General features: G+C 35.4%; 5 protein-coding genes, 1 long non-coding RNA gene, 1 other non-coding gene and 1 pseudogene across 11 annotated transcripts; 2 read left to right on the top strand and 6 right to left on the bottom strand.

The window, feature by feature from the left end:
- Window positions 1–52: 52 nt before the first annotated feature.
- Window positions 53–2032, bottom strand: LOC104759319 (protein MULTIPLE CHLOROPLAST DIVISION SITE 1). 2 transcript variants are annotated; one of them, XR_015586966.1, is made up of 5 exons: window positions 1900–1978; window positions 1505–1786; window positions 987–1155; window positions 446–833; window positions 53–346 (listed from the first exon to the last, which is right to left on the bottom strand). XR_015586966.1 is itself a non-coding variant. In XM_010482266.2 (5 exons), the coding sequence occupies exons 1-5, from the start codon at window positions 1981–1983 to the stop codon at window positions 188–190; spliced, it is 1086 nt and encodes a 361-aa protein (XP_010480568.2). In that variant the 5' UTR covers window positions 1984–2032; the 3' UTR covers window positions 53–187. The 2 variants fall into 2 exon arrangements, 1 of the variants encoding a protein (XP_010480568.2); XM_010482266.2 differs by having other exon boundaries at window positions 983–1155; window positions 1900–2032.
- Window positions 2033–2046: 14 nt separating this feature from the next.
- TRNAW-CCA (transfer RNA tryptophan (anticodon CCA)) lies at window positions 2047–2118 on the top strand. Its single transcript has one exon. It is a non-coding gene; the product is annotated as a tRNA-Trp (tRNA).
- A 5505-nt stretch (window positions 2119–7623) lies between these two features.
- On the bottom strand, window positions 7624–8561 carry LOC104756437 (RING-H2 finger protein ATL80). The gene has a single exon (XM_010479033.3). It carries the CDS (start codon window positions 8415–8417, stop codon window positions 7821–7823), a length of 597 nt encoding a protein of 198 aa, XP_010477335.1. The 5' UTR covers window positions 8418–8561; the 3' UTR covers window positions 7624–7820.
- A 3755-nt stretch (window positions 8562–12316) lies between these two features.
- Window positions 12317–13692, bottom strand: LOC104756436 (outer envelope pore protein 21A, chloroplastic-like). The gene is made up of 5 exons (XM_010479032.3): window positions 13524–13692; window positions 13053–13127; window positions 12813–12965; window positions 12623–12721; window positions 12317–12528 (listed from the first exon to the last, which is right to left on the bottom strand). The coding sequence occupies exons 1-5, from the start codon at window positions 13614–13616 to the stop codon at window positions 12445–12447; spliced, it is 504 nt and encodes a 167-aa protein (XP_010477334.1). The 5' UTR covers window positions 13617–13692; the 3' UTR covers window positions 12317–12444.
- Window positions 13693–14167: 475 nt separating this feature from the next.
- LOC147923429 (uncharacterized) lies at window positions 14168–14659 on the top strand. Its single transcript, XR_015586964.1, has 2 exons — window positions 14168–14276; window positions 14378–14659. It is a non-coding gene; the product is annotated as an uncharacterized LOC147923429 (long non-coding RNA).
- A 401-nt stretch (window positions 14660–15060) lies between these two features.
- Window positions 15061–16369, bottom strand: LOC147923428 (uncharacterized; annotated as a pseudogene).
- A 480-nt stretch (window positions 16370–16849) lies between these two features.
- LOC104756434 (uncharacterized protein At2g29880-like) lies at window positions 16850–19289 on the bottom strand. 3 transcript variants are annotated; one of them, XM_010479030.3, is made up of 5 exons: window positions 18662–19153; window positions 18417–18581; window positions 18239–18331; window positions 17668–18026; window positions 16850–17582 (listed from the first exon to the last, which is right to left on the bottom strand). In XM_010479030.3, exons 4-5 carry the CDS (start codon window positions 18007–18009, stop codon window positions 16995–16997), a joined length of 930 nt encoding a protein of 309 aa, XP_010477332.1. In that variant the 5' UTR covers window positions 18010–18026; window positions 18239–18331; window positions 18417–18581; window positions 18662–19153; the 3' UTR covers window positions 16850–16994. The 3 variants fall into 3 exon arrangements, with proteins under 3 accessions (XP_010477332.1, XP_087351790.1, XP_087351789.1); XM_087495664.1 differs by having other exon boundaries at window positions 18417–19289; XM_087495663.1 differs by having other exon boundaries at window positions 18239–18581; window positions 18662–19151.
- Window positions 19290–19298: 9 nt separating this feature from the next.
- LOC104756433 (peptidyl-prolyl cis-trans isomerase FKBP18, chloroplastic) lies at window positions 19299–20932 on the bottom strand. 2 transcript variants are annotated; one of them, XM_087495665.1, is made up of 6 exons: window positions 20594–20932; window positions 20320–20390; window positions 20129–20215; window positions 19884–20033; window positions 19703–19789; window positions 19299–19617 (listed from the first exon to the last, which is right to left on the bottom strand). In XM_087495665.1, exons 1-6 carry the CDS (start codon window positions 20916–20918, stop codon window positions 19594–19596), a joined length of 744 nt encoding a protein of 247 aa, XP_087351791.1. In that variant the 5' UTR covers window positions 20919–20932; the 3' UTR covers window positions 19299–19593. The 2 variants fall into 2 exon arrangements, with proteins under 2 accessions (XP_087351791.1, XP_010477329.2); XM_010479027.3 differs by having other exon boundaries at window positions 19299–19615; window positions 19730–19789.
- Window positions 20933–21731: the final 799 nt, after the last annotated feature.

The following is a 21731-nucleotide window of genomic DNA, read 5'->3' as shown; positions in this document are numbered from 1 at the left end:
TGACCAATACCTTAGAATCATTGAGGCTTCCAAATTCTGATGGCAAAGTAAATAGAAAAAAAAAAAAAACATAGATTTAGGCTTTGGAGTGAGGTTTACTACAAAGAAAAGCTCCACAGTTTCTTGGAACGCAAGTGTGATTCTCGAGGGGAAAACTGTATGTACAGTACAACTAGCTTAGTGAGTCTCAAGTCTTTTGCGTCTCCTCAGAAGATGGATTGCCTGTAAGATTATCCTGAGGATTCTTCTGGATATTTTCACCGTCGGGGTTGGTTGCAAACTTGTACGGTCTCTGAAAATCTCTGGCATTTTGACTGTCAATACTCAGATTATTCAGTTTCTCTTCCTGTACAAAACAAACTCATCAATCATAATTCTTGGTACCCTACTGATTTCCCACGAAATACAAATATTAGCTCTGAGAGAAAGAAAAAAAAAAGCTTACATTCTGTAAAGCTTCAAGCTTTTTCTGCATAGCTTCATGCTCAGCTCGAATCCGGAAAGGAACACCTTGCTTCTGGTAAACATTGGTCTGGGCAAGGTCTTGATCAATATCGCTAACCGTGGTTGCAAACGGATGATTGGCTGGTATCCATCTGACTGTATCAGGATCAACATCAGGCGGTATCGAGTCTCCTTCTTTGAGAAAAATCGTTGGTCTCTTCCATTGGTATGCTCTTGACCTTCTTTTCTGATGAATAGTTTGTTCTTTCTCTGTAAGTGTGACTGGAGCTAGCCGATAGACTTTCCCGCACATCTCTACCGTTGAGTTTCCTTGATCAAGTTTCACAAATGGATTGTTGAAAGGATCCTCGTAGTTAAGAGATTTGGAGCTGATAAAGAAAAAATGAAAAACATCATACGATTAGACAAGTTAGACCAAACTGTGTAACACACATCCATCTACATATGAATCGAAGTTTTGGTTATTTAGAGTGAGAACTGTAAAGAAGATAAAGAGTGTGTGCGTTGAGTTTCATACATGCCTCTTCTATCACCAGATCTTAGCTGGCCACGTCTGACAAGATCAGCAACCGAGCCAGCAGGTTGGTTATCTCTTGACTTTCTGACTGCATAAGCCCTAATAGCAGCGACCAAAACAGTAGCTGCGATGCAGATCCCTATCCAAACGCTGTTCCCTGAGCACTTTCTCATCTAAAACAGAGAAGATTTTAAAATACCCAAATAAAAATCCAAATCCATGTGCCGTAAGACACCAATGAAGAGAAGAATCACCAGAAACTAAACCTGTTTTCTTTTTGCCATTTCCACTTTAGACCTCACTAACATATAGCACCAATCAAAGGAAAGAGGGCTTAAACGAAACTAAGAACGTATAACATTTCCTATTCAGGACAGTAAACTAATAAACTATCCAGAAACAACATCAATTCTAATTGGTATCATAGTGAAGGAGAGATCAATCAAAACCAGATTTTTACAGGGCAAAACAAAATAAAAATCAAAACCAAAACTTGAAGCGATAAGAGAGAATCATACATACCACGAAGACGACAGGAGGGAGTGTGGTAATCATACTCCGGAATCTCGAAACTGAATTCTCGGAATCACTGGGAATGTTACTCTCAGTCGTTGTAACAACAGCAACAACATTATCATCATTCTGAGTATTCTGAATATCTTCATCCGGAGTAGAGGAATCACCAATCGCTCTGCACACGAACCTTCGCTTAGTTTCGACTTGAACCCAGTTGAGATTCACGGGTCTTCTTCTGAACACAACCAGATTTGAAGGAATCCGAAGCTTGGCTTTTCCAATCGACGACTAGGGTACCAAAACAATAACAACAACAAAAGACGCGAGATTTAAGATATGATTCACCGGAAAAAGCAAGAATTGGTAAGTCTAAAGTGGAGAAGAGATGGGTTCGATTTTACCTGGACATTGGAGAGAGAGTGGAATTGGAGAGAATCAATGGACGCCATTTCATTCATGCCAAGGAAGGACCAAACAATTCCCATGTTTTATTTCAATTCTATATATTATAGACTATATATATAGTTATATGTACTAATAAAACAAGGGGATCCGTGGCGCAATGGTAGCGCGTCTGACTCCAGATCAGAAGGTTGCGTGTTCGATTCACGTCGGGTTCAATACCCCGAAAATATTCGGCAATCCCCAATTTTTTTTTTTTAAATGCACGTAGGCCGTTACGAGAATCCAATAAGACCCTGTTTGGGCCGTTGAGAGAATCAAAAGAATGACCCAACCCAACTAGTTATTCGTCGTCAGTCAAAAATGCTGACAACGCTTTCAAATTCTTCACCGGTGCTTTTTTCTTTTTTCTTTTCTTCACCACTATCAAATATTCTCATAAAAACAAAACTTTTATAATCATAAAGGGATCAATTAAACTGCATATATAAAAGGTGAAATCATCGATCGAATCCACCCACTAGAAATGGAACTTTCTAGTCGTGCTAAAAGGTCGACACTTAGTATATATAAACTACAGAGTTTGATGGATTCTTTGCCTTTGCCATTTTTGTTTTATCTCTATTTTATATGCCTGTCTATGTTTATATTTAGCATATGCGCGCACACACACACAATGAATCCACACTTTTTAGATTATAAACACACACTTTTTTTTCATATATATATATATATACCATGTTTTTCTTATATGTAGTAAACGTGAAACAGAAAAATGAAATTATGTTGTTTGCCAATTGCATTTACATGCAGTAAAATATTTTGAACAAACAAATTAAACGTTGTGATTGTCAAAATGTGAATATAGTAATTTTGACATGTATAACACTATATAATAACTAAGTTCGAAACAATTAACAACGTGAACAATGGTGTACGAAGCTAGACCGGGTAAATACTCTTTTTATATGGAAATATTTATTTTGCAACACTCGTTTTAAAAAGTGGTTATTAATCATTCACGTAATAAACAGAAACAATCAGTAATGCACAAAATAGTACTAGTGTTGAACATAAAATATGGAATCTCCAGCCTCATTGGTGAACTTTACAACTCTCATCATTTTAGTCTAAGAATTTATAGTCCTTCGACAAAACATAAAGCATTCTCTTCACTTTCTGGTTTCTACATCTCTTTCTTGGGAGAAGATTTCAAAAATATCCCTCACAAAAGTTAGTTTTTAAATTTCCATGATATAATTTCACTATAAACAACATTTGTAATTAATGATCGTGAAACTCTAGCTAACTTTTTACATAACGGAACTTCATAACTGACTACATCATGCACACGGAAAAGACTGTTTTACACTCGATCCTTACGACCTCGCAACAACCTCACACGAGCTTCACGTTCGAATTCAGCTCCCTTAAACCAAATTGTATATGAGTTTATGCTTTCAATATATATGCAGGGATCCTCTTGAAGCTCATACTCTCTTTTTATCACGCTAATTCCCAAAAGTCGATACTTAGACTTAGAGAATCATAAATAAATTAAAAAGCTTAACAAAAATGGTAGTAATAAATTTACGTACCTGATAATACGTTAAAGAGTTATAAGCGCTACACCTTCCCGAAATTGGTCTTATTATCAACAAAATGTTTATTGTTTTTGGAAACTTTCTGTTTATGGTTTGTGATTTTAAAGTTTGTGATTTTAAAGTACATCACACACACATGCAGGCCAGTACAAATATCCTTACTAATTAAACAAAAGAGATATCCATAAATTGAATTTCAGACTAACACCATTTTATTAAGGCATGTGAATTAGTATAATCTAAGAGATTATATTAAGAAATTTCGTCTTTGATTTGAAAGAAAATATATATGATTTCAGTAATTTAACTATTTATATGCATAAATGTTCAATATAATATGATTTCTCTCACAGTCCACTATAATTTGAACTTTAGATTAATGGTCATAAGTTTTCGTTGATTTTAAAATTAATTAAAATTAAAATATAAATATCCCTTACACAATATGGTTAGCAGCACTAAGCACAAATAGTAGGCACTTTCCGTAGTGGACATGCTTGTGACCGGTGGACCATGCATCCGCCGTATATATTTAATTCAACGGCTCCTCTAAGAAACGAATAATACTCATGTTAATTAGCTTCTATATAACTATTCACCCATTTGTTGTTTATAAACTAAATCATGCATTAATTTATAAATCTATAGTTCCCTTCCTAAAACATCTATTTTGTTAGGTCACAACTTAAAAAGCTAGAATGCAAGACAAAAAGAATTTCTTGCAGTCATTTGGACTCTTTCAATTATATTATACTATCCCTATAACATATTAGTTTTATGATATTTCCACATTTATTTTAGAGTTAATTAAAATTTAGGCATCAAAAGCCCATTGCCCCTCTGAATTAGGCATTCACGAAATAGTCTTCGACTTTAGGCATTCAAAACTTGCAAAATGACTATTCTACCCTCGTCTTGTTAATGTTATTGTCGATCTCTTTTTATGGGCAGATTGCAGTTTTAAAATTGGGAAAAAGGTTTACTGTTCGTGACAGCAAACTCAATTCTTTTGCTCTCTACCAAAATCAATCAGTCCGACTCCACAACGCTTTGGTTTCGTATTCCTACTATCATGGCAACAATTAGGAATATGTGTCGATTGAGTGTGGTTGCGCTTGTTGCAGTGGCGACGGAGAAATCATGGAAACTAAAGCCACCGAATTCAATATACAGTCGTCGCGGTCTTTACTCCCACGGTCGTCTAGCCTTAAGGCGAACAATGGTAACGATTTATGTTGATATGTTTATTTTATGGCTCTGTTTGCTATGGTAGATTGCTGTGCCAATCTGGGCGAGATTCAATGAAAAATAAGAAGTATGTCAGAGTGGAGATTCGAATCGATAAATATGCCAATGTTGTGCCCTGATTTTGGTATGACCATGGAATTCCATGGAGCAGTATATATATGTTTTTATCCTCTTCTCGTTTGCTTTGAATCACCAAACTCAAATTTCGTAATTACTTTTTTTTTTTTTTTTTTTTGTGCAATTTTCTGAACATTTTTCTGTGTGTGACTTTCAACTATCTTTCTCATTCGTTTCAGTTTCAACAATCGCTAAGAAATTCAATTATTTGTCAAAAGGTAAGGAAATAATATTTGGCAATGCACATATAATCACTGCGAGTTTAATTTGTTTCTCTTTGGGTTCTCATTTGTCTGCATTGGCTTTAGGGTATAGTTTTGCTTACCACAGCAAAATTAACTTGGTTTCACTTGGGTTTAGTCATCTGCCTTGGCTTTAGGGTATATTTTTGATTATCACATCGTAGTTAAATTTTTTCCCCTTGGGTTCATTCATCCCTCTTGGTTTTAGGGTATAGTTATGAACACCACCGTATTGTTATATTGATTTCCTTTGGGTTCATTGAACCATCTTAGTCTAGATGGACAGAAAATTTAGATATCTCCAACATATGGTATTATGGTACATGGAATAGTTGCCAACTTAGTTATAACTAACATTATGAGGATGTTCTGGTTTCAAAAGTGTTATAGTCTCTTAGTATACTATGCTGATCTGAATTTTTGTAGGTGAAACAAATGTTGAACTCTCTTCAACGTCTTCTAAAGGCAATTTATTAATTTCACTTTCATGGGAAGGTGTTTACTTCCTTCATCTGCTTCTTTCTCGCATAATCTGTTTTGTTTCAGCTAGTTTCTAAAGATATGTTCAGCCAGTTATCATGGAAATATGGACGTGGACCAATCATCTGGATATATGGACTTCATCATTTCAATACAAAAAATGAGTAGTGTTTTATTTGTGAGTCTATAGCTAACTGGATGTTGATGTAGTGGTTTGTTTCAGTTAGTTTCCTAGAAAAACCAAATTCTAATTTATTTATTGACCATATTACTAATAAGATACATAGTTCACTTATAAAACAAATATTAGTGTTGGTGTGGACAGAAAACACATTATATATTTCATTAAAAATTTTGATGAACAAAAACAAAAAAATGTTATAAACGTCATCTGTTGCTTCTCTTCTCAGACGCTTCTCATGTCATCACATCGCGTCGATCGGTACAACCATACAAGAAATTCAAATTCTTGTTCATTATGCATAAGGGCAAAATAGTCAGACACAGTGATGTTTGTGTGTATTGTTGTGCCTTTCACTGTTCAAATGCCTAATTCCGAATCTCACTCCATAATAATGCCTGTTTTTATAAATTTCCCTTTATTTTAACTCATTCTAAATTATGAGTGATGGTAGATATTTTGCGTAATGTATAATTTTTTTTCTAGAACTTTGGATTATTCATTTTTAAAAAAATCTTAACTGAAAATTCACTAATCACAACAAATTAATATGATTAATGGACCACAGACTCGTGTAATAATTCTACAACCAGAAAACAAAACTTAAAAAAGGTTGAAAAAGCACGAGAATTAGCTTGCTGCTTATTTGCACAAAAAAAAAAAAGCTTGCTGCTTTACAAATTAATAAAATGAAAATTGAAAAGTGAAAATTGAGCCAACATATTACATACAATTTGTACCATACACACTGGCCAGGTTACCTTTCCCAATTACTGTGAGAACAGAGAATATGCTTCTCCTTCCGAAGTGATTTTAATTGTGGAGGAGCTTGTCGCCGTAAACAGTTCCGAACTAAAATAATAAGAGTTTTAGATTTTGAATTTGTATTGCCTTTTTCTGGAAAAAATATCGGATCCTTTACAAATGACCTCCCCCTTACATATTTATACCGACCCATTTACTACTCAATTAATACAGAATTAATAGTGCGCGATCCGCGCAGCCTAATTAACCCTCTTAAATGCGGGAATCTTTGACCGGGCCCGAGCTGCGAGCTGTCGAGCACGAAACGTCTCCGTGCTCCCTTCCTTTCTCCGGGCCTGATGGGCCGATCAATAACACCTCCTCGGCCCATTAGGCAAGCCTGACTTAGGCCCTCTTGCCTATTGCCCGAGATGGTAGATCGTGGGTACAACAATTACTAGGGAATATTCTATAATTAGCTATTATAATAATACTCATGTAATCACCTGATTAAATACTCCTTCACCTTCTAGTGCTTTCATTTGTTTATATAAAAAATAAATTTATTCAAATGGTTTAATATTGCATTCAGACATTAACAAACTGAAAATCCAATGTGCACTCCAGTTTTGTTTCTATATTCATATAGTATAATTTACTATTAACCAAGTTAAATACTCATAGTGGCTACAGCTAGTGACTAATTGTTGAATAAAAAAAAAACATTGACTAACTTGAGCTTCCTAGAATAGGCTATCGATCGATAGTGTCCACTGTCCACTAATGACCCGATACTATTTCCTCAAAATCATATGTTTCATATTAAATCAAGTGTCGTTGTTCAATTTGAATTGTTTCACAAAAAGAGGACGTAATGATATACAAAGTTAAAATTATTATACTCTCTAACGACATATATTTTTTTTCCAAAAAATTGGAAAACAAATACTATATATATTTTCCATAGCAAATTTTTTGAATACCAGTCAACTATGTAAACTTAACAAGCTTGATCCTCGATTCGAAAAAGTAAGTTTGAGAATGTCTCTATTGTTTTTACTAATTACATGAGTTTGATTATGATAAACTAAAAGAACTTGTAAAAGGTTTCAATGCAAACTGTTAAATTTCCATTGCCATAATCCATACAACATTTACAAATTACAATAAAACATGTACACATTAGAGAGTGAATAAACACTATCCCACTAAAACTGATCTGCATTTAAATTTATAGAGTTTTCTAATAAAGCAAAAGGAAACTAAATAAATGAGTTCCAATTTCCAAAAGTAACTAAAAATGATCATGGCAAGTATGAGTTGGGATCATCTTCGCCTTGCTTGATTCGGATCTCAATCTCGGGTACGGACTCGGGTTCAGAGCTAGAGCTACCGGGTAAACCGCCACACTTGTGACACGTGGCAACGACCAAGATCTGACGGCAAGAAGGACAAGACGAGTGAGTACCTAGCCACGTGTCAATGCATGGCACGTGGAATCCGTGACCACACTGCGGCAAAACCCGGAGCTCGTCCCCGGCGGAGAATTCCGTTAGACAGATCGCGCACTCGGCGAATTTCTCCGAAGACGGTGACTCCGGGGAGAAGGTGAGCTTCGGGAGTGACTGGAGGACTTTTTTCTTGAGTCCTTTGTTAGCCGCTGCGACCGGAGGCGAAGGAGATTGACCTTGATGAGATCCTGAGGCGGTTCTGTTTCCGGCCGCGAGACGACGGAGCCAGACGCATCGAGAAACCGCTATGAGACCAAGAACGCAAATCAAAGCGCAGAGGAGAGCAGCGAGGATGACGACGAGATCGGAATTTAAAGCGGCCGTGGAGTTATCAACCGCTGGCAAAGGAGAATTGGATTCAACGAGGAGACGGGAGAGAAGACGTGCCATTGAAGCAAGTTAGATGAGAGAAAGAGAGAGAGAGGTTTTGTTCTGTTTGAAAAGTTTGGAAGATGATTGATTGAGTTTTTGAGTATGAGATGAGATGAGAGGTTTTAGGAATGAGAAAGAGATGCAGAGGTTTTTATAGACAGAGTTCTCTTCTAAGTTGGTTTGGTTTTGTCTTTAAAATTATCGTTGTCGGTTAAGGTTATTCCGGTAATTTAGTACGCGTTTTTTTTTATTGTTTTGGGTTTAATAATATTTGATGTTTTACACTTGTGACTTGGGTTGTTGCTTTCGGTCTTAGACTCATTGGAAATGAAATTATTTGTTTATCTTATTGACATTTTTTTTTATAAACGAAATTTAATGATACTTAAATTTTTCGCAGTGCATGGCCTGACCATATTTATTGTTGTGGTACCAAAAATATGCATGTAACCGAAAAACAGTGGGCTTGTGTTTCTCTGTCATTGGACAATGGTACGTAGGGGAACTAACTTTAACCGAAGATTCTTCGCTCAGTTTAATCAGTACTTGCATTTGACTTAGAGTACATGACATATATGATAATAGCATAACTTATTACTAGTATTTCATTTCATACTAAGATGTTTTATTATAAGCGTCAGTTTTAAATACTAAGATACAAAATACTATGTTTGCCCCCAAAAAAAAATAAAAAGATACAAATATGGTTATGATTAAACGATATATAAATCTTTACAATAACTTTTTGATCATTAAATGGATTTTTGAAATGACTCAAGTAAGTAATCAACACAACGCTTAATTAGTTAAAGTATTTATCTTGCATTAGCTAGTAAATCAAGTTATGATTAAACGATGGAATAACTTTAGCTAATATCACTATAATAGACGGAAGAAATCGCCTATTTTTATTTGCCATGACCGAATGTGGGTTTCTTTTTTGGTCACATGGTCCATTCAAAGTGCAAAGGTGAAATGTTCTCTTGACCAAAAAGGTTAAATAAATAAAACTCCATGGATGGTTGTAAATTACAAAGGCTATGTCAAATAAAAAATAAACACATAAGAAAATTCAATAAAAAGGTAGAGTCTTAGTGAAGATCAAAGATGCCCTAGTAAAGAAAGAGCATTGCAGATGCCAATTTAACTCGAGCCGTCCATAGTAAGATCCTTCATTTTGCACTCAAATATAACTTTCCAACGTTTATTGGTCTATAATTTAATCACATTTTTTTAATAGGGATTTAATTATACTAGTAGGTTAGACTACTAATTCGATAGTTTTAAGTATCTGTTCAACTGATGATTTTGGTGGGAGAGAACTTAATGACGACTGCGCTTGTAGAGAAATAGTATGATTCTTATTCGTTAATGCTAGTTGATTAATATTCGGAAACCATAAACGTAGACTGCATTAAATTATTTAAATAAATACAACTTTTAATGTAGTTATGCTAATTACATCTAAATAGTTATGCTAACTACATCTCAGGGTTTTGTAAGCGATTTCTTACGTGCATCTACTATCTTCTCCTTACCTTTGATAGCCGAATATGGAGAATTGTTGTTGAGGTACATACATTACTTTGTTAGGGAAAAAACTCCGCCATCAGAATGATGCCACGTTTATATTAACTGATACGTGTCAGCCCAACCGTCCTAAGAAAACGAAGACTGCGTGCTTGTTTGTGTTCAAACTGCAATACGACACTCTATATATTTTAGGAAATTTCTTATACAAAATATACGCATTTCAAATAGACAGATATACAATATAGAGTGTCGTCTTGTATATATATATATATATATATATAATACGTGCAAATATACAAGGTCTATTAATGACCTGTTTCTAGTTTTTATTTCGGTAAAGGTACTAATTAATATATATGTATCGAAGTTGTTCCAAGTTTAGTATTATTAGAGTTGAATTATATGTTCTAGATATATCAACAATGTGGAGAACAGTAACCACAATGGGCCGAATATATGGTCGTGCTCGTGTATACGTTACTCTCTTGTCAATGGTCTTAAAACCTTTGTGTCCGATGATGATACATAGCTAACTTCAATAACAGGTGTAAGAGACTCAACGAATTGGTGAAGAAAGTGGAGATACACTTGTCAATATTTATCATAAAGGCTTTTTAGCTAGTTTCGAGATATCATTCATATTTCATTTCTTTCTTCTTTCTGAATTGTTTAGAACATTTTTTTATGTGGAGGAAGGAAAGAAGCAATGGAAACACCTTAAACGTGACACTAATTAACAAACAATGAGTCCATCGATCAATATAATTTATATGTGTCGCTTAGTAAACAAATCTGTAAATTTTTACTATATATATTGTGAATACAATATCTAAGTTTTGTTTTCGAATGAACTGATAAGCCAAAATAGTAGATAGAAATTTGAAATTTACTTTAAAATTTTTACATAGAAATAAATAACAACACAAAAGTAGACTTTATAAAACGACACTTATAAAACGGATGGTATTTGATAACCTATTACATTTACTAATGATTAAGCTTAAGGGGGTTATACAAAAACTAATACTAGTAACAGGTTATACTTAACCTTCCCAAAGAGAATTAAAGGAGGAGAAACGTGTGAATTAGGAGTTTCCAAATATAGTAACTCGGAGAAAAATTAAAAATTAGCATTAATTTTCTTGTTGACTGTTTCTCTTCTGAGTGCACTCTCCACTTTCTGATCTCGCACCGCCCACTTCTTCTTCTCCGCACATGCTCTATAATTTTCTCGTTAAATTTATTAAAGTATGGGATAAGATTAATACGAAGATCACATCTAAAGACTAAACATGTCACTTTACAACCCCTTTTTTTCAGACAACTAAATGATTATGGTTATGGGTAAGTCTATGATCATCTCGCATGACTAGCATATAAAATTAGTCAGCGCGAGGAGGAAACTTCATTCCTCCACTAATTAATTTATTGAAAGTTTGAAAACATATTGCAGCCTTGGGGAAAATGCATTGAAATTGACCAAATTCAATCAGTTGTGGGCACCAAATTGCTCTAAGCCACAATGTCTAGCTATGACAATGACTTGAGCAATTTCCAGTGTTGTCTAACTTTTCAAGATGGCCTTCGAGTATTTCACAATCAAAGTGGAATTAATTTTTGTTAGTCAATGAAATTATCTAAACATTTTAATAATTTTAGTCTATAAAACAAGATAATAGAGACCCTAATAGAGACCCCTAGTATGTTGGAATTTAAAGCCGTCTCTACTAAACCGTTGTTTGGGGCTTAATATGCATAGATTATCACGTGGTGTTTAGTTAAAACCGCCAATAACTAACCAATATTATGTGAAGTTTGTCACTGTTTATTTGATTTACTGTTGACTTTGAAAACTAATGGTTAAATGATTCTTCTTTGGTGATTGTGGGGTGTTACGAAAGATCGTCTTTGATTCATGACCATCAGAAGCAAATCTTTATAGAACAAGATCTTCTTCACATGTGTGTGTGTGGGACTCATTTTATGTCAATTTGATACTGATGGTGATGTTCAAGGCTCATATTAATTAGAAGCATCACGATCTCAAAGTCAACCAAAACCATGAAAGAAAACCAGACTATACCGACCTGAGATGACCGGATTTTCTGACGTTTGGTTGTGAATCGTTTCATTACACATGTTTAGAAATTTTGGAATACGAAGTGCATCGTAGTTGGCACAGAAAAGAGAAAGATTATTTGGTTTGGTTTGCTTGAGATTGGTTTGGTATGTATATCCCGGTTAACCAAGTATCACAAAGTAAAAGGAGAACTCTAAGGAACATACAATTAGTGACCACACATTTAGTCAAACCTAGTTAGATACGGATTCTATTAGACATAGAAATAGCTATATGAGCCTAGATGATGACAATAGCAAGAGTATGATCTCTGAATTTGCTCTCAGTTGGTTGAATTAAAGTGAGTTTTTCTATCAGTAATACATTTCTCAAAATGATACAGATATGAAAAAGTGATCTTACTAATCTGTGTTTCTGTTCCTTGTTTACTCATTACAGATCAAACCTCAGATTCCATTTTCCTTTCAAATTGGTATTGAAAGTCCAATTGTTTTCTCTAATCTGCATATAAGGGATCTGTGTAACAGAGGGAAAGCCAAACAGTTAGTGTTCAACGATCCAGTGAGAGCTATTGTTCTCTTTTGTTTAAACGGTGAGCTCTTTGGCATACCTTCTCAAACATCTCGTAGCCAACTCTGAGGCGTAAATCCTGATCTTTTTGAAACTTCCATATGTTCCAGTCAAATTCAGCAGCTCCTTTAGCGTTCCTCTGTGGCGCGAAATCACAAAACCTCAGTCCATTGTTAACTAAAACTCTATAAGAAACAAACATAACTGATGAAACAAGAAAGAGGGTAAACCTGAACAAAGTCCTGGTCAAAATCACATCTTCCTTTGATATTAAAGGTTACAAGCTCATCAGTTATCACAGGAAACTTTTTCTTCCCACGTACAAGACACCGAAGCTTTTCGCGTTTATCATAATGCAAACCTACTCCAAGACTTGTTGAAGCCTATATAAGGCAATCATTCGTATGTTTGTAAAAGGTTCAAAAGAGCTCAAGGAAGGAAAGAAACGCAAAATATATTAAGATGAAAACCTGAGGGAAAAAGTGTCTAATCATTGCACAGAAGTAACTTGGCACTCCAGCTCCTGTATCTAGCTCTCCATGAAGCTAATCACAAAATGTACCAAACCCAACATAAGAAAGTAAGAACACAAAAAAACAGTCTTTACTCAATATCTCTCCATTAGTATAATCTTCCCAAAAAAGCTATCGATTCTTCTTTCAACTTAAACAGCTATATATAGTCTTACTAAAGCCTATCTCATCACTAACTGTAATATCGAAGAGGCAAGAACATAAACCCTCAAAATCATAACCTATAAAAATCTCAAGTAAGAACCTTTTGGGCGGCATTTAATAATCACATCTGGGAAGTAAATCAAAAGAAGAAGATATCCCCAATCAAATTGAAGAGAGCGTTACAGAACAAAGCGAACTAGTTTTTGTAAAGAATAGCTTCTAAAATCCTTCCATTAACAGCCACAAATTTGAAGAAAAACTCACCTGTAGGCGAGTTTTGGAGTTCACCGGAAACTTCTCCTTGGCATGAATCTTTAGAGACCTGGAATTGGTTGCATATCTCAGAGAAGTCTCCATTTTTTTTTTTGTTTTTTCTCTCAGTTGATTTTCTCGGGAAGAATAAGCTACCGGAAAATATTATCACTTTTACCCACCCAAGCCACAACCATATCGGTTTATTATCGATTTCGGTTAGGTTAATAAAATCTTGTCAAACGAAAACCAAATTAATTATGGTTTAGACATTCGATTTGGTTTTCTTCAGTTCTGTGATTTCAAATCATTTGTAATTTTTGGTTTGGTTTGGTTTCTCAACAAGAAGGTTTACCATTGTGTATCAAATTGTAGACCAACAAATATACCGGTTAATTACTGTACCAGAGAGTTTGGTGTATAACCAGACACCAAATACATACTCCAAAAACTTTACGGGGGGTGTATTGAATATGAAATTTTAGGAGATTTGCTGGGATTTTAATATTTCAGAATTTTAGGAGATTTGAGTGTAATTTTAGGAGATTTGGTTATTAATTTTGAATTTTTAGGATTTGGTGAGATTTGGGTTTTGAGATTTGTTGAGATTTGATTATTGAATTTTAGGTGATTTTGATATTTAAAAAGGAAAAAAAAAAAAGCAAAATGCCTCTGTTGTCTTCAATAGTTATTACCAGCGTTATAAGCACATGGGTGCTGATTGTTACTTCAGCAGCGCCGCAATACTCACGCAACGCGACCCTAGTAAGCAACTTTATCTAGACCCTTTTGTCAACAATTATTTAAGCTCTTTGATGAATGAAGATCTTGACCCATTTGTGTTTGATTATCTCATGATTTGATAGGTTATGGTTCGTGCCATTTTGAGTTTATGAAATGATTTAAATGAAGGGGCCAAGACATGAAAGATGATGAATAAAGAGATTTTTTCTTATTGTTACTACTACTGGTGAACAATATAAAATTAATCCAATGTTTGTTGGAACTTTGCAGTTTCACTTTTTTACTCCTCTGGAGCTAATGAACAACAGTTTGTTTTCTAATGAATTTTGATAAATTGTATGGTAATAAGATTACACTAAATTCTACCAATGTGAATAAGTAAAGGAAGTTTATGGTTGTGGATACGGAATTTTATTAAGCAATCTCTTAGGGCATTGAGTTCATACTTCACATGTCGGATAAGCTTGACCACAACTCAACAATATATATCGTTTTGAGATTGTTTAGAAAAGTAGAGACAGTAACGTTTACGTGTCATTGGTCAATTCGATTTTGACATAAATAAAAATAAAATGAGTTCATTGAACTATATAAACCATGAATATTGAAGTTGAAAATCACAATATAGAGAAGAAAAAAAAGAGAGCCTCACCCTCCTCTGAAATTTCAACGTCTTAAAAAAAAATCAATGGTAAAAATGAAGACAATCTAATATAAAGCACACTGGTACTGCATCATGATCCCATATTCATAGCATCTGTCCACATGTTTTCCGCTATAGTTGCTCTCCAGTTATTAGCAAGGACTCTTCATGGTTCTCATCATCAACTCTTTCATCAACGGCAGTTCCCTCCGCATTAGCCACATCTTCAAACAAGTCTGAACGACATTCTCTACGAAGATAATTATGTAAAACAACACAAGCAAGTACTAACTCTACTTGCGTCTTATATGGAAAGGGTGGTGCATATTTGAAGATGAGAAACCTTGACTTGAAGATGCCAAAAATCCTCTCTATTACGTTTCGTAAGCTAGAGTGTGGATGGTTAAACAACTCATTTGCATTTGCAGGATCTTTTCCTTGTCCCCTAAAGTCTTGGAGATGATAGCGAGTACTTCGAAATGGAGCTAAAAATTGACGATGATTGGCAAATCCACAGTCAACTAAATAATATTTTCCTACAATTTTAAAATTATACAAATATAAGTGATATAAATGAAATTAATAAGAAAGAATATTAGTTTTATCATAATGTAATGACATACCTTCTGGAACTATTAATTTGTTGGTGTTTCTAGTTAAAGCATCGTTTAGTACCTTCGCATCGTGAGCTGAACCTTCCCAACCGCTAAGAACATATGTAAATTCTAAATCAAAATTACAAGCAGCTAACACATTTTGTGATAGTTGTCCTTTTCGATTACGGTAGCTAGCCAAGTCTTGTCCTGTTATCATTGCAAGGATATGAGTTCCATCAATAGCCCCTACACAATCCTAAAAAAAAAATAGAAACAAAAGATTAGCCATATAGGTTTTGAAATACTAGAAAATGAACAGAAGAAAAAAAATCTCATACCTTAAAATAAGGATAAAATCTTGTGCTATCTTTTATTTTTGTAGGCACTGCAAGCCCGGGTTTAGCCATATACTTTGGAGCAAGTGCTTTTAGCACCTTTAGAATTTTGTTAAAGCTCTTACTTATTGAAAATCTTGATCTCTGAAATCTAGTTTCAGCTGAAACATATCTTGAATTTTGACCGACGATGAACAAAAATGTGGCAAGCATTTCTTCAACTGAAACATATCTTGTGTCTTTCAAACCCATCTCCAATCTCAAAATAGAGCATAGATTCAGAAATGCTTCTGGGTCCATACGGTACAAACGTCGAAAAGTGTCACGTTTCTCATGAACCAATTGGTATTGTATGTATTCATGTCCAAGTCTTGTAGCTGGCTTTCTTATTTGGCGTGGTATCTGCAGAACGGAATGTTGAATCTTCGCAATGATTGACAAAACCAGCATCATGATATCAATATCTAACTTGAAATTTCTCTTTCGTTTTCTTGTTTTTCTAGCTTGTATCTCTTCGCTTTCATGAACAATGGGATCCATTATCAAAATCCTACACAAAACCATTGACAGATCTCATAAACATAGAAGAACAAGTATGTATGAGGATGGAGAAACGTGTATCCTCGTACGTACGTTTTTATATAACAATTAATTAAAAAAAGAAGAACGTACGGCTACTGTGAAAATGGAGAACAAGCATGTATGAGGATGGAGAACATGTATTATACAAAGACACAAAATCATATAATAATATAATAATGTGGAGATGGAGTGAAGAACTTACGAGGAAGCAACGTTAACGCCGGCGGCTAAAAACTAAAGAGGAAGAACTTATGAGGAAGGCGGCTAAAAACTAACTGAGGAAGAACAAATGAGGGAGGAAAAGAATCATATATATATTTACCCTAGTATGGTCTTTAGTCTTTAACCCGCCACAATATGCGTTTACCCGCCACAATATACATACGATTATTTTGCATTTTTTTGTGTGAAATCTCTTGTTTAAGTTGCATTCAAGAATTAAAAACAATAAAAAATTGATTATTTTTAAAAAGAAGAAATGTCTGAAATCAAAAATAAAATAAAAAGAGAGCTCATAAGGTATTGCTAATTTGAAAACTAAAAACTATTAAAAAAAAAAAAAAAGTCTTCTTCAACTTCAATCTCATGGTTTATGAAGGTTTCCTAGAATCCATCCCTTGCGATCTGCTATAGACATATGGACAAATCCATATTTCATACCTAACTTGTGAACCAATGTCATGGCCTCATAACGCAAACCATCATCCAAATCAGGAATTTCTTTGATAGCATCCCACACGTTATTAGCTTTGTCCTCAGCTTCTTTTTCTTCATTTTCCTTTTCCCATCTTTTTTGTATCATGCCAAATATCTGCTGACCAAAATCTTGCACTGTATTCAGTTCATCAACAGCCTTGTTTGAGTTAAGTGCATCAGTTTCAGTTCTAGCCTTCTTTTTTGGAGGTAGCTTTCCCCCCCTTCTTGTTTCTAATGCAGAGAAAACTTCATGAACAGATGTTTCTTCATATGTTATTTCCTCATCTTCCATTATTTGGACATGACTTGAATTATTTGTCCCTTCATTCTCTCCAACTTGATATGTATTTGCATCAATGGCATCGCCTAATCCCACAGCATTCCTTCCAGTAGCAGTAGTTGATTCAAAAATCAGTTGCAAATCTCCAAAATCTTCAAATGAGTCATCACGCAGATTTGTCCTACTAGGATGAGCCTATTTAAAAAAAAAAAAAAAATAGTAATTCTGACATATAAACAACACTACTATATTCACAAATTCATGTTATAACTTTGCATACCTTCAAATAGTCAGCCCATACTTCATCCGGAGCAGTGAATTTCTTTGTTTCAGGGTCCCATCCAAAACCAGAACTAAAACGAAGATGATCTGACAACCCTAGGTACTTATTCTTCAAGATCTTTAACCTATTTTTGAACTCCTTATAGGTTTTGTTAATTCCAAGATTTTGGTTTAGAGTTGGTAATACTCTTGTCTCGATGGTCAATTTGCTGAATTTTCCATTACCATCACGAAAACCCTGATTGATTGCATCCACTAGCAGCTGGACTAACATCTTGCTTTCATGTTCCAACCATTGGTTATATTGACCTTTAGCTTTTACAGCCTGGGAATCTCCCATTGCAGTGTGTACCGTAACTAGCCATACAATACAAAAAAAAAACAACTCATGAGTAACAGATCTCAAACACTGGCCGTCAGTTGTTTCCAACTTAAGAAATTGCTTTTCCTGGGATATATTAACTAACTAGCAACATGTATCTCTTATAAGATGTTCATGATACAAAACGTATATATTAACTAACTAGCAACATGTATATATTAACTAACTAGCAATAGAAAATACTCACTTTGATAGAGAAAAAGCTGCTGATCGTGAACTTGTAGGGGAGAAGAAAGCTGCTGATCGTGAGTATATATATACACCAATAAACTAACCCTAGCTGATATGAAAAGAATGGGGCAAGCCCATATATTATAATTCTTTGATCCAAAAAGAGCAGCCCACTAAAAATTAGCGAATGTTACCATCAATTGTCAGTTTACTGTCGCCGTTGTCGGAAGCACCGCTGCGGAGGTGGATTATTGTCAATTATGATATGTTTTCCCTTTGTCTCTCTAACCCATATCAAGTTCTTGAAATACAATCCTTCCTGTTGGGAAAGCTGCCTGAGAAAGCAAGTAGAGATCCACCTGCAGAACATATATCACAAAAAGAGTAAAGAATGAGGTATAAACAAATTGGCAAACCAAGCTCATAGATATTGGCAAACCAAGCTCTGTTCTTCTTCTTTCTCTCGCTCCATCATCTTCCCCAACAAACCCATCTTCTTCATCTCCTCCCGCTCTTTTCCCAAACCTCTCCGTCATCACTCTTACTCCTCCTTGAAAATGACCGATACCCATCTCTCCGATAACCCCAATTCGTTTTCTTCCCCGATTCAACCCCCCACCAAACCCGAATCGCTTCGTTCCCTCGAGTTTCAATTAGGTTCTTCATTCACCGTCGATCCAATCATCCCACCGCCGAATCAGATCATCATCGTCGTCAGTGGTCCTAGCGGAGTAGGCAAAGACGCAGTGATCACACCTTTGATGAGCGGAGTATCCAAGAAAGAGTTTTTTCTTTTTTTTTGTGTTTTCCAGCAAATCAGTTTAGGATCAAAGAGAGAAGAGAGAAGAGTGAGAAAGAGAGAAGAGTGAGAAAGAGAGTTGCTCTTGCAGTATGTCGAACTCTATTTAAAAAAAAAAATTCCAAAGTTTCACCTTCAAAGGTGTGATTTTGGAAGTCATATGTTTTAACTAAAAATGATAGAAAAATCTTCTAGAATCACATTCAGTAGCTTTTTTAAAAATAATTGTGATTTTTTGAATAACACTAGATTTGGAGTGAGAATTATAAATTATTGATTGAATAACAAGAGATTATAGATGATTTTTATAAATTTCATATCCAATAACATGGGATTTCAAGTGATTTTTAAAAATCACCAATTAAATAACATGAGATTTAAGAATACTCCAAAATCTCCTAAAATTTCATATTCAATACACCCCCTACATCTTTCTCTTTTTTTTTTTTTTTTTTTTTCTCTCCTTTGTTATCTTCAGACAAATATTGGGACAAATCAATGCTTGAAGCTCCAAACTTCTCTTATCTGTGTTCACTTCTCTTGTGGAGGCGTCACTTGAAGCAGCTCTATGTTTAACTCAAATGTAGCTCCAGGCTGCAAACAACATACATGTTTTTATTTTCTATTTAAACCCGATAACATTTTCACTAATCAGTTTTCTGCAAAAGACGGAGCTTTCCTCATGTACAATTTGTAGTAGGTTCTCACCGGTATCTCGTTCATTCCTCTCTGACCATAACCAGCTTCAGGAGGAACAATCACTGTTCTCTGCAGCAACAAAAACAAAAAGATGTCAAGAAACTACTAACATTGCAAAGTAACTACATGTTTGAAAAGAAGCAATGCAGCAATGTTTATCAACCTTGCCTCCAACTTTCATTCCTTCGGTTATGTAATACATTGCAGGAGGAGGCTTTGGTGAAGCTTGTGCAGAGAACAACCCGTTTGGATTGTCAACGAACTCACGTTTCCTTTCCTTTCCTGGAGTAGACCCGACCTTAAACTCATAAGGCTGTTTCCAGGAGAAAGCGAGCCATCATCATCATCAAGGAGAAGAATAGTTGAAAACTCTGCAGAATTCAGAAAGTTTAAAACAAAAAGGTAAACCTGAGCAATACTACGATTTCCAGCCAAAAGCTTGGATTCTCTAGTAGATATCGCAGTGATGCTTCTGTAACGACAATCAAAATGCACCTAAAAATGTAGAAAAGAAGGGTGCATTACACAATGTAAAGGTTGTATACTCAATTTCGATGTAGAGAGATTACAATGTGAATCATAAGAGAGAGAGAGAGTACCAGAGCAGTTGATCCTTGTGTGGCTACTGGACCTTTGCCTTCCTCAATGTCATAGTATTTTAACCCTTCAGCTGCAACAACAGAGCATAACAAAAACAACAAGCTTCAGTATACATTTACAATCTCTAGAAAGTCCAGTTCAGCAAAAAACAAAGAACCCTAATTTCTCAACTTAAGCGGATTCGAGAATCGAAAAGGACGAATTCTAAAACCTAATTGTGAAAATATGTGTGGAAGACGAACCGAGAGCTAAGAAGAGAGCGAGGGACTTAACGGCTAGTGGAGTACTCCTCGAGAGGGATAACTTTTCTGCTACGTCTCTCTCTAGCTTCTGAAGAGCTTGGTGGTAGAATGAAGAAGCTTGTCAATGGAAGCGAGCCCAGAAGTATAATACTCGCGTCTCTTCTGGAGATGGGAACCGAAAAGGAGACGATTTGATTAATGGGTCGAGCTTGATTTGATTCCGAGATCAAACTGGTTCGAGGAAGACGAGGGTGTTGATTAGATACCCATCTGTGTAAGCTACTACTACTAATGGAAGCCATTGATGAAGAAGCATAAGAGAGAGACTCAGCTCCGAGCACAACCACCATATCCATATCTTAATTTGGCTGAATGACCTTTTTACCCCTAACGCTTGATAGAGATGTGAAACGAAGACGATGCATTCGCTAAAACGCAGTCGTTTCGATGTAACTTACTTTGATGTATAATGACCTCGTTACCCCCCTTTGCAACCTTTTTGCTAAGTAAATTACGGAAGTAACCCTAGGCTATAAATACTTCTCTGGGCTTCTTCACAGAGTCAACAAACAAACAGAAAAATCTCATCACTGGTCAAAACAATTTCGCGCTTTCTTGAAATCAAAATTGGCGTTTTGGGTGGTTTCGTTAGGGCCGGATTGAGCAAAACTCCGGTCGAATCTGATGGAGTTGCGTGACGGTGCAGGCGAGAGTTCTTCCCGGAGAATGAGGAAGATGATGTACGATGGCGTGAAGGCACTAATCGATGCTCATTTCGCTCGATTCCCTCCTAACAGGTAACATTTAGTTCTTACGCCATTCGAGATACTGGAGTCAGTGCCGATTTAGGATTCTTAGTCAAAGGGACACGGCGATGGTTATTCCGGCGAGTTTATCTCCGATATGGTGTCTCAGTACTCTCAGAGTTTCTTTTTTTTTCCCTCTTGAGGTTTTCTTTGTTTGTTTATTATGCCCTCTTAGCTGAACTGCTTCCTCTTTCTACACAAAAAGATTGCGGGATTAGCGTATTAAGCCGTAATCTTTGTCAGTCATGGATAAATTAGAGATCTTGTGGGATTGGAAAAGGGAAAAGTTTAGGTTAGGAATGAATCTTTGGCATGAATTGTGTAGCTTCTGAGTGAACATCTTTGTCTAAAAGAAGAACATTG

The sequence above is a fragment of the Camelina sativa genome, chromosome 17 (assembly GCF_030686135.1).
Source record: "Camelina sativa cultivar CO46 ecotype springtype chromosome 17, ASM3068613v1".
In the NCBI taxonomy this organism is placed as follows: Eukaryota; Viridiplantae; Streptophyta; class Magnoliopsida; order Brassicales; family Brassicaceae; genus Camelina; species Camelina sativa.
The sequence above is the reverse complement of the archived record's forward strand: the minus strand, read 5'-3'. Positions and strand labels throughout refer to the sequence as shown.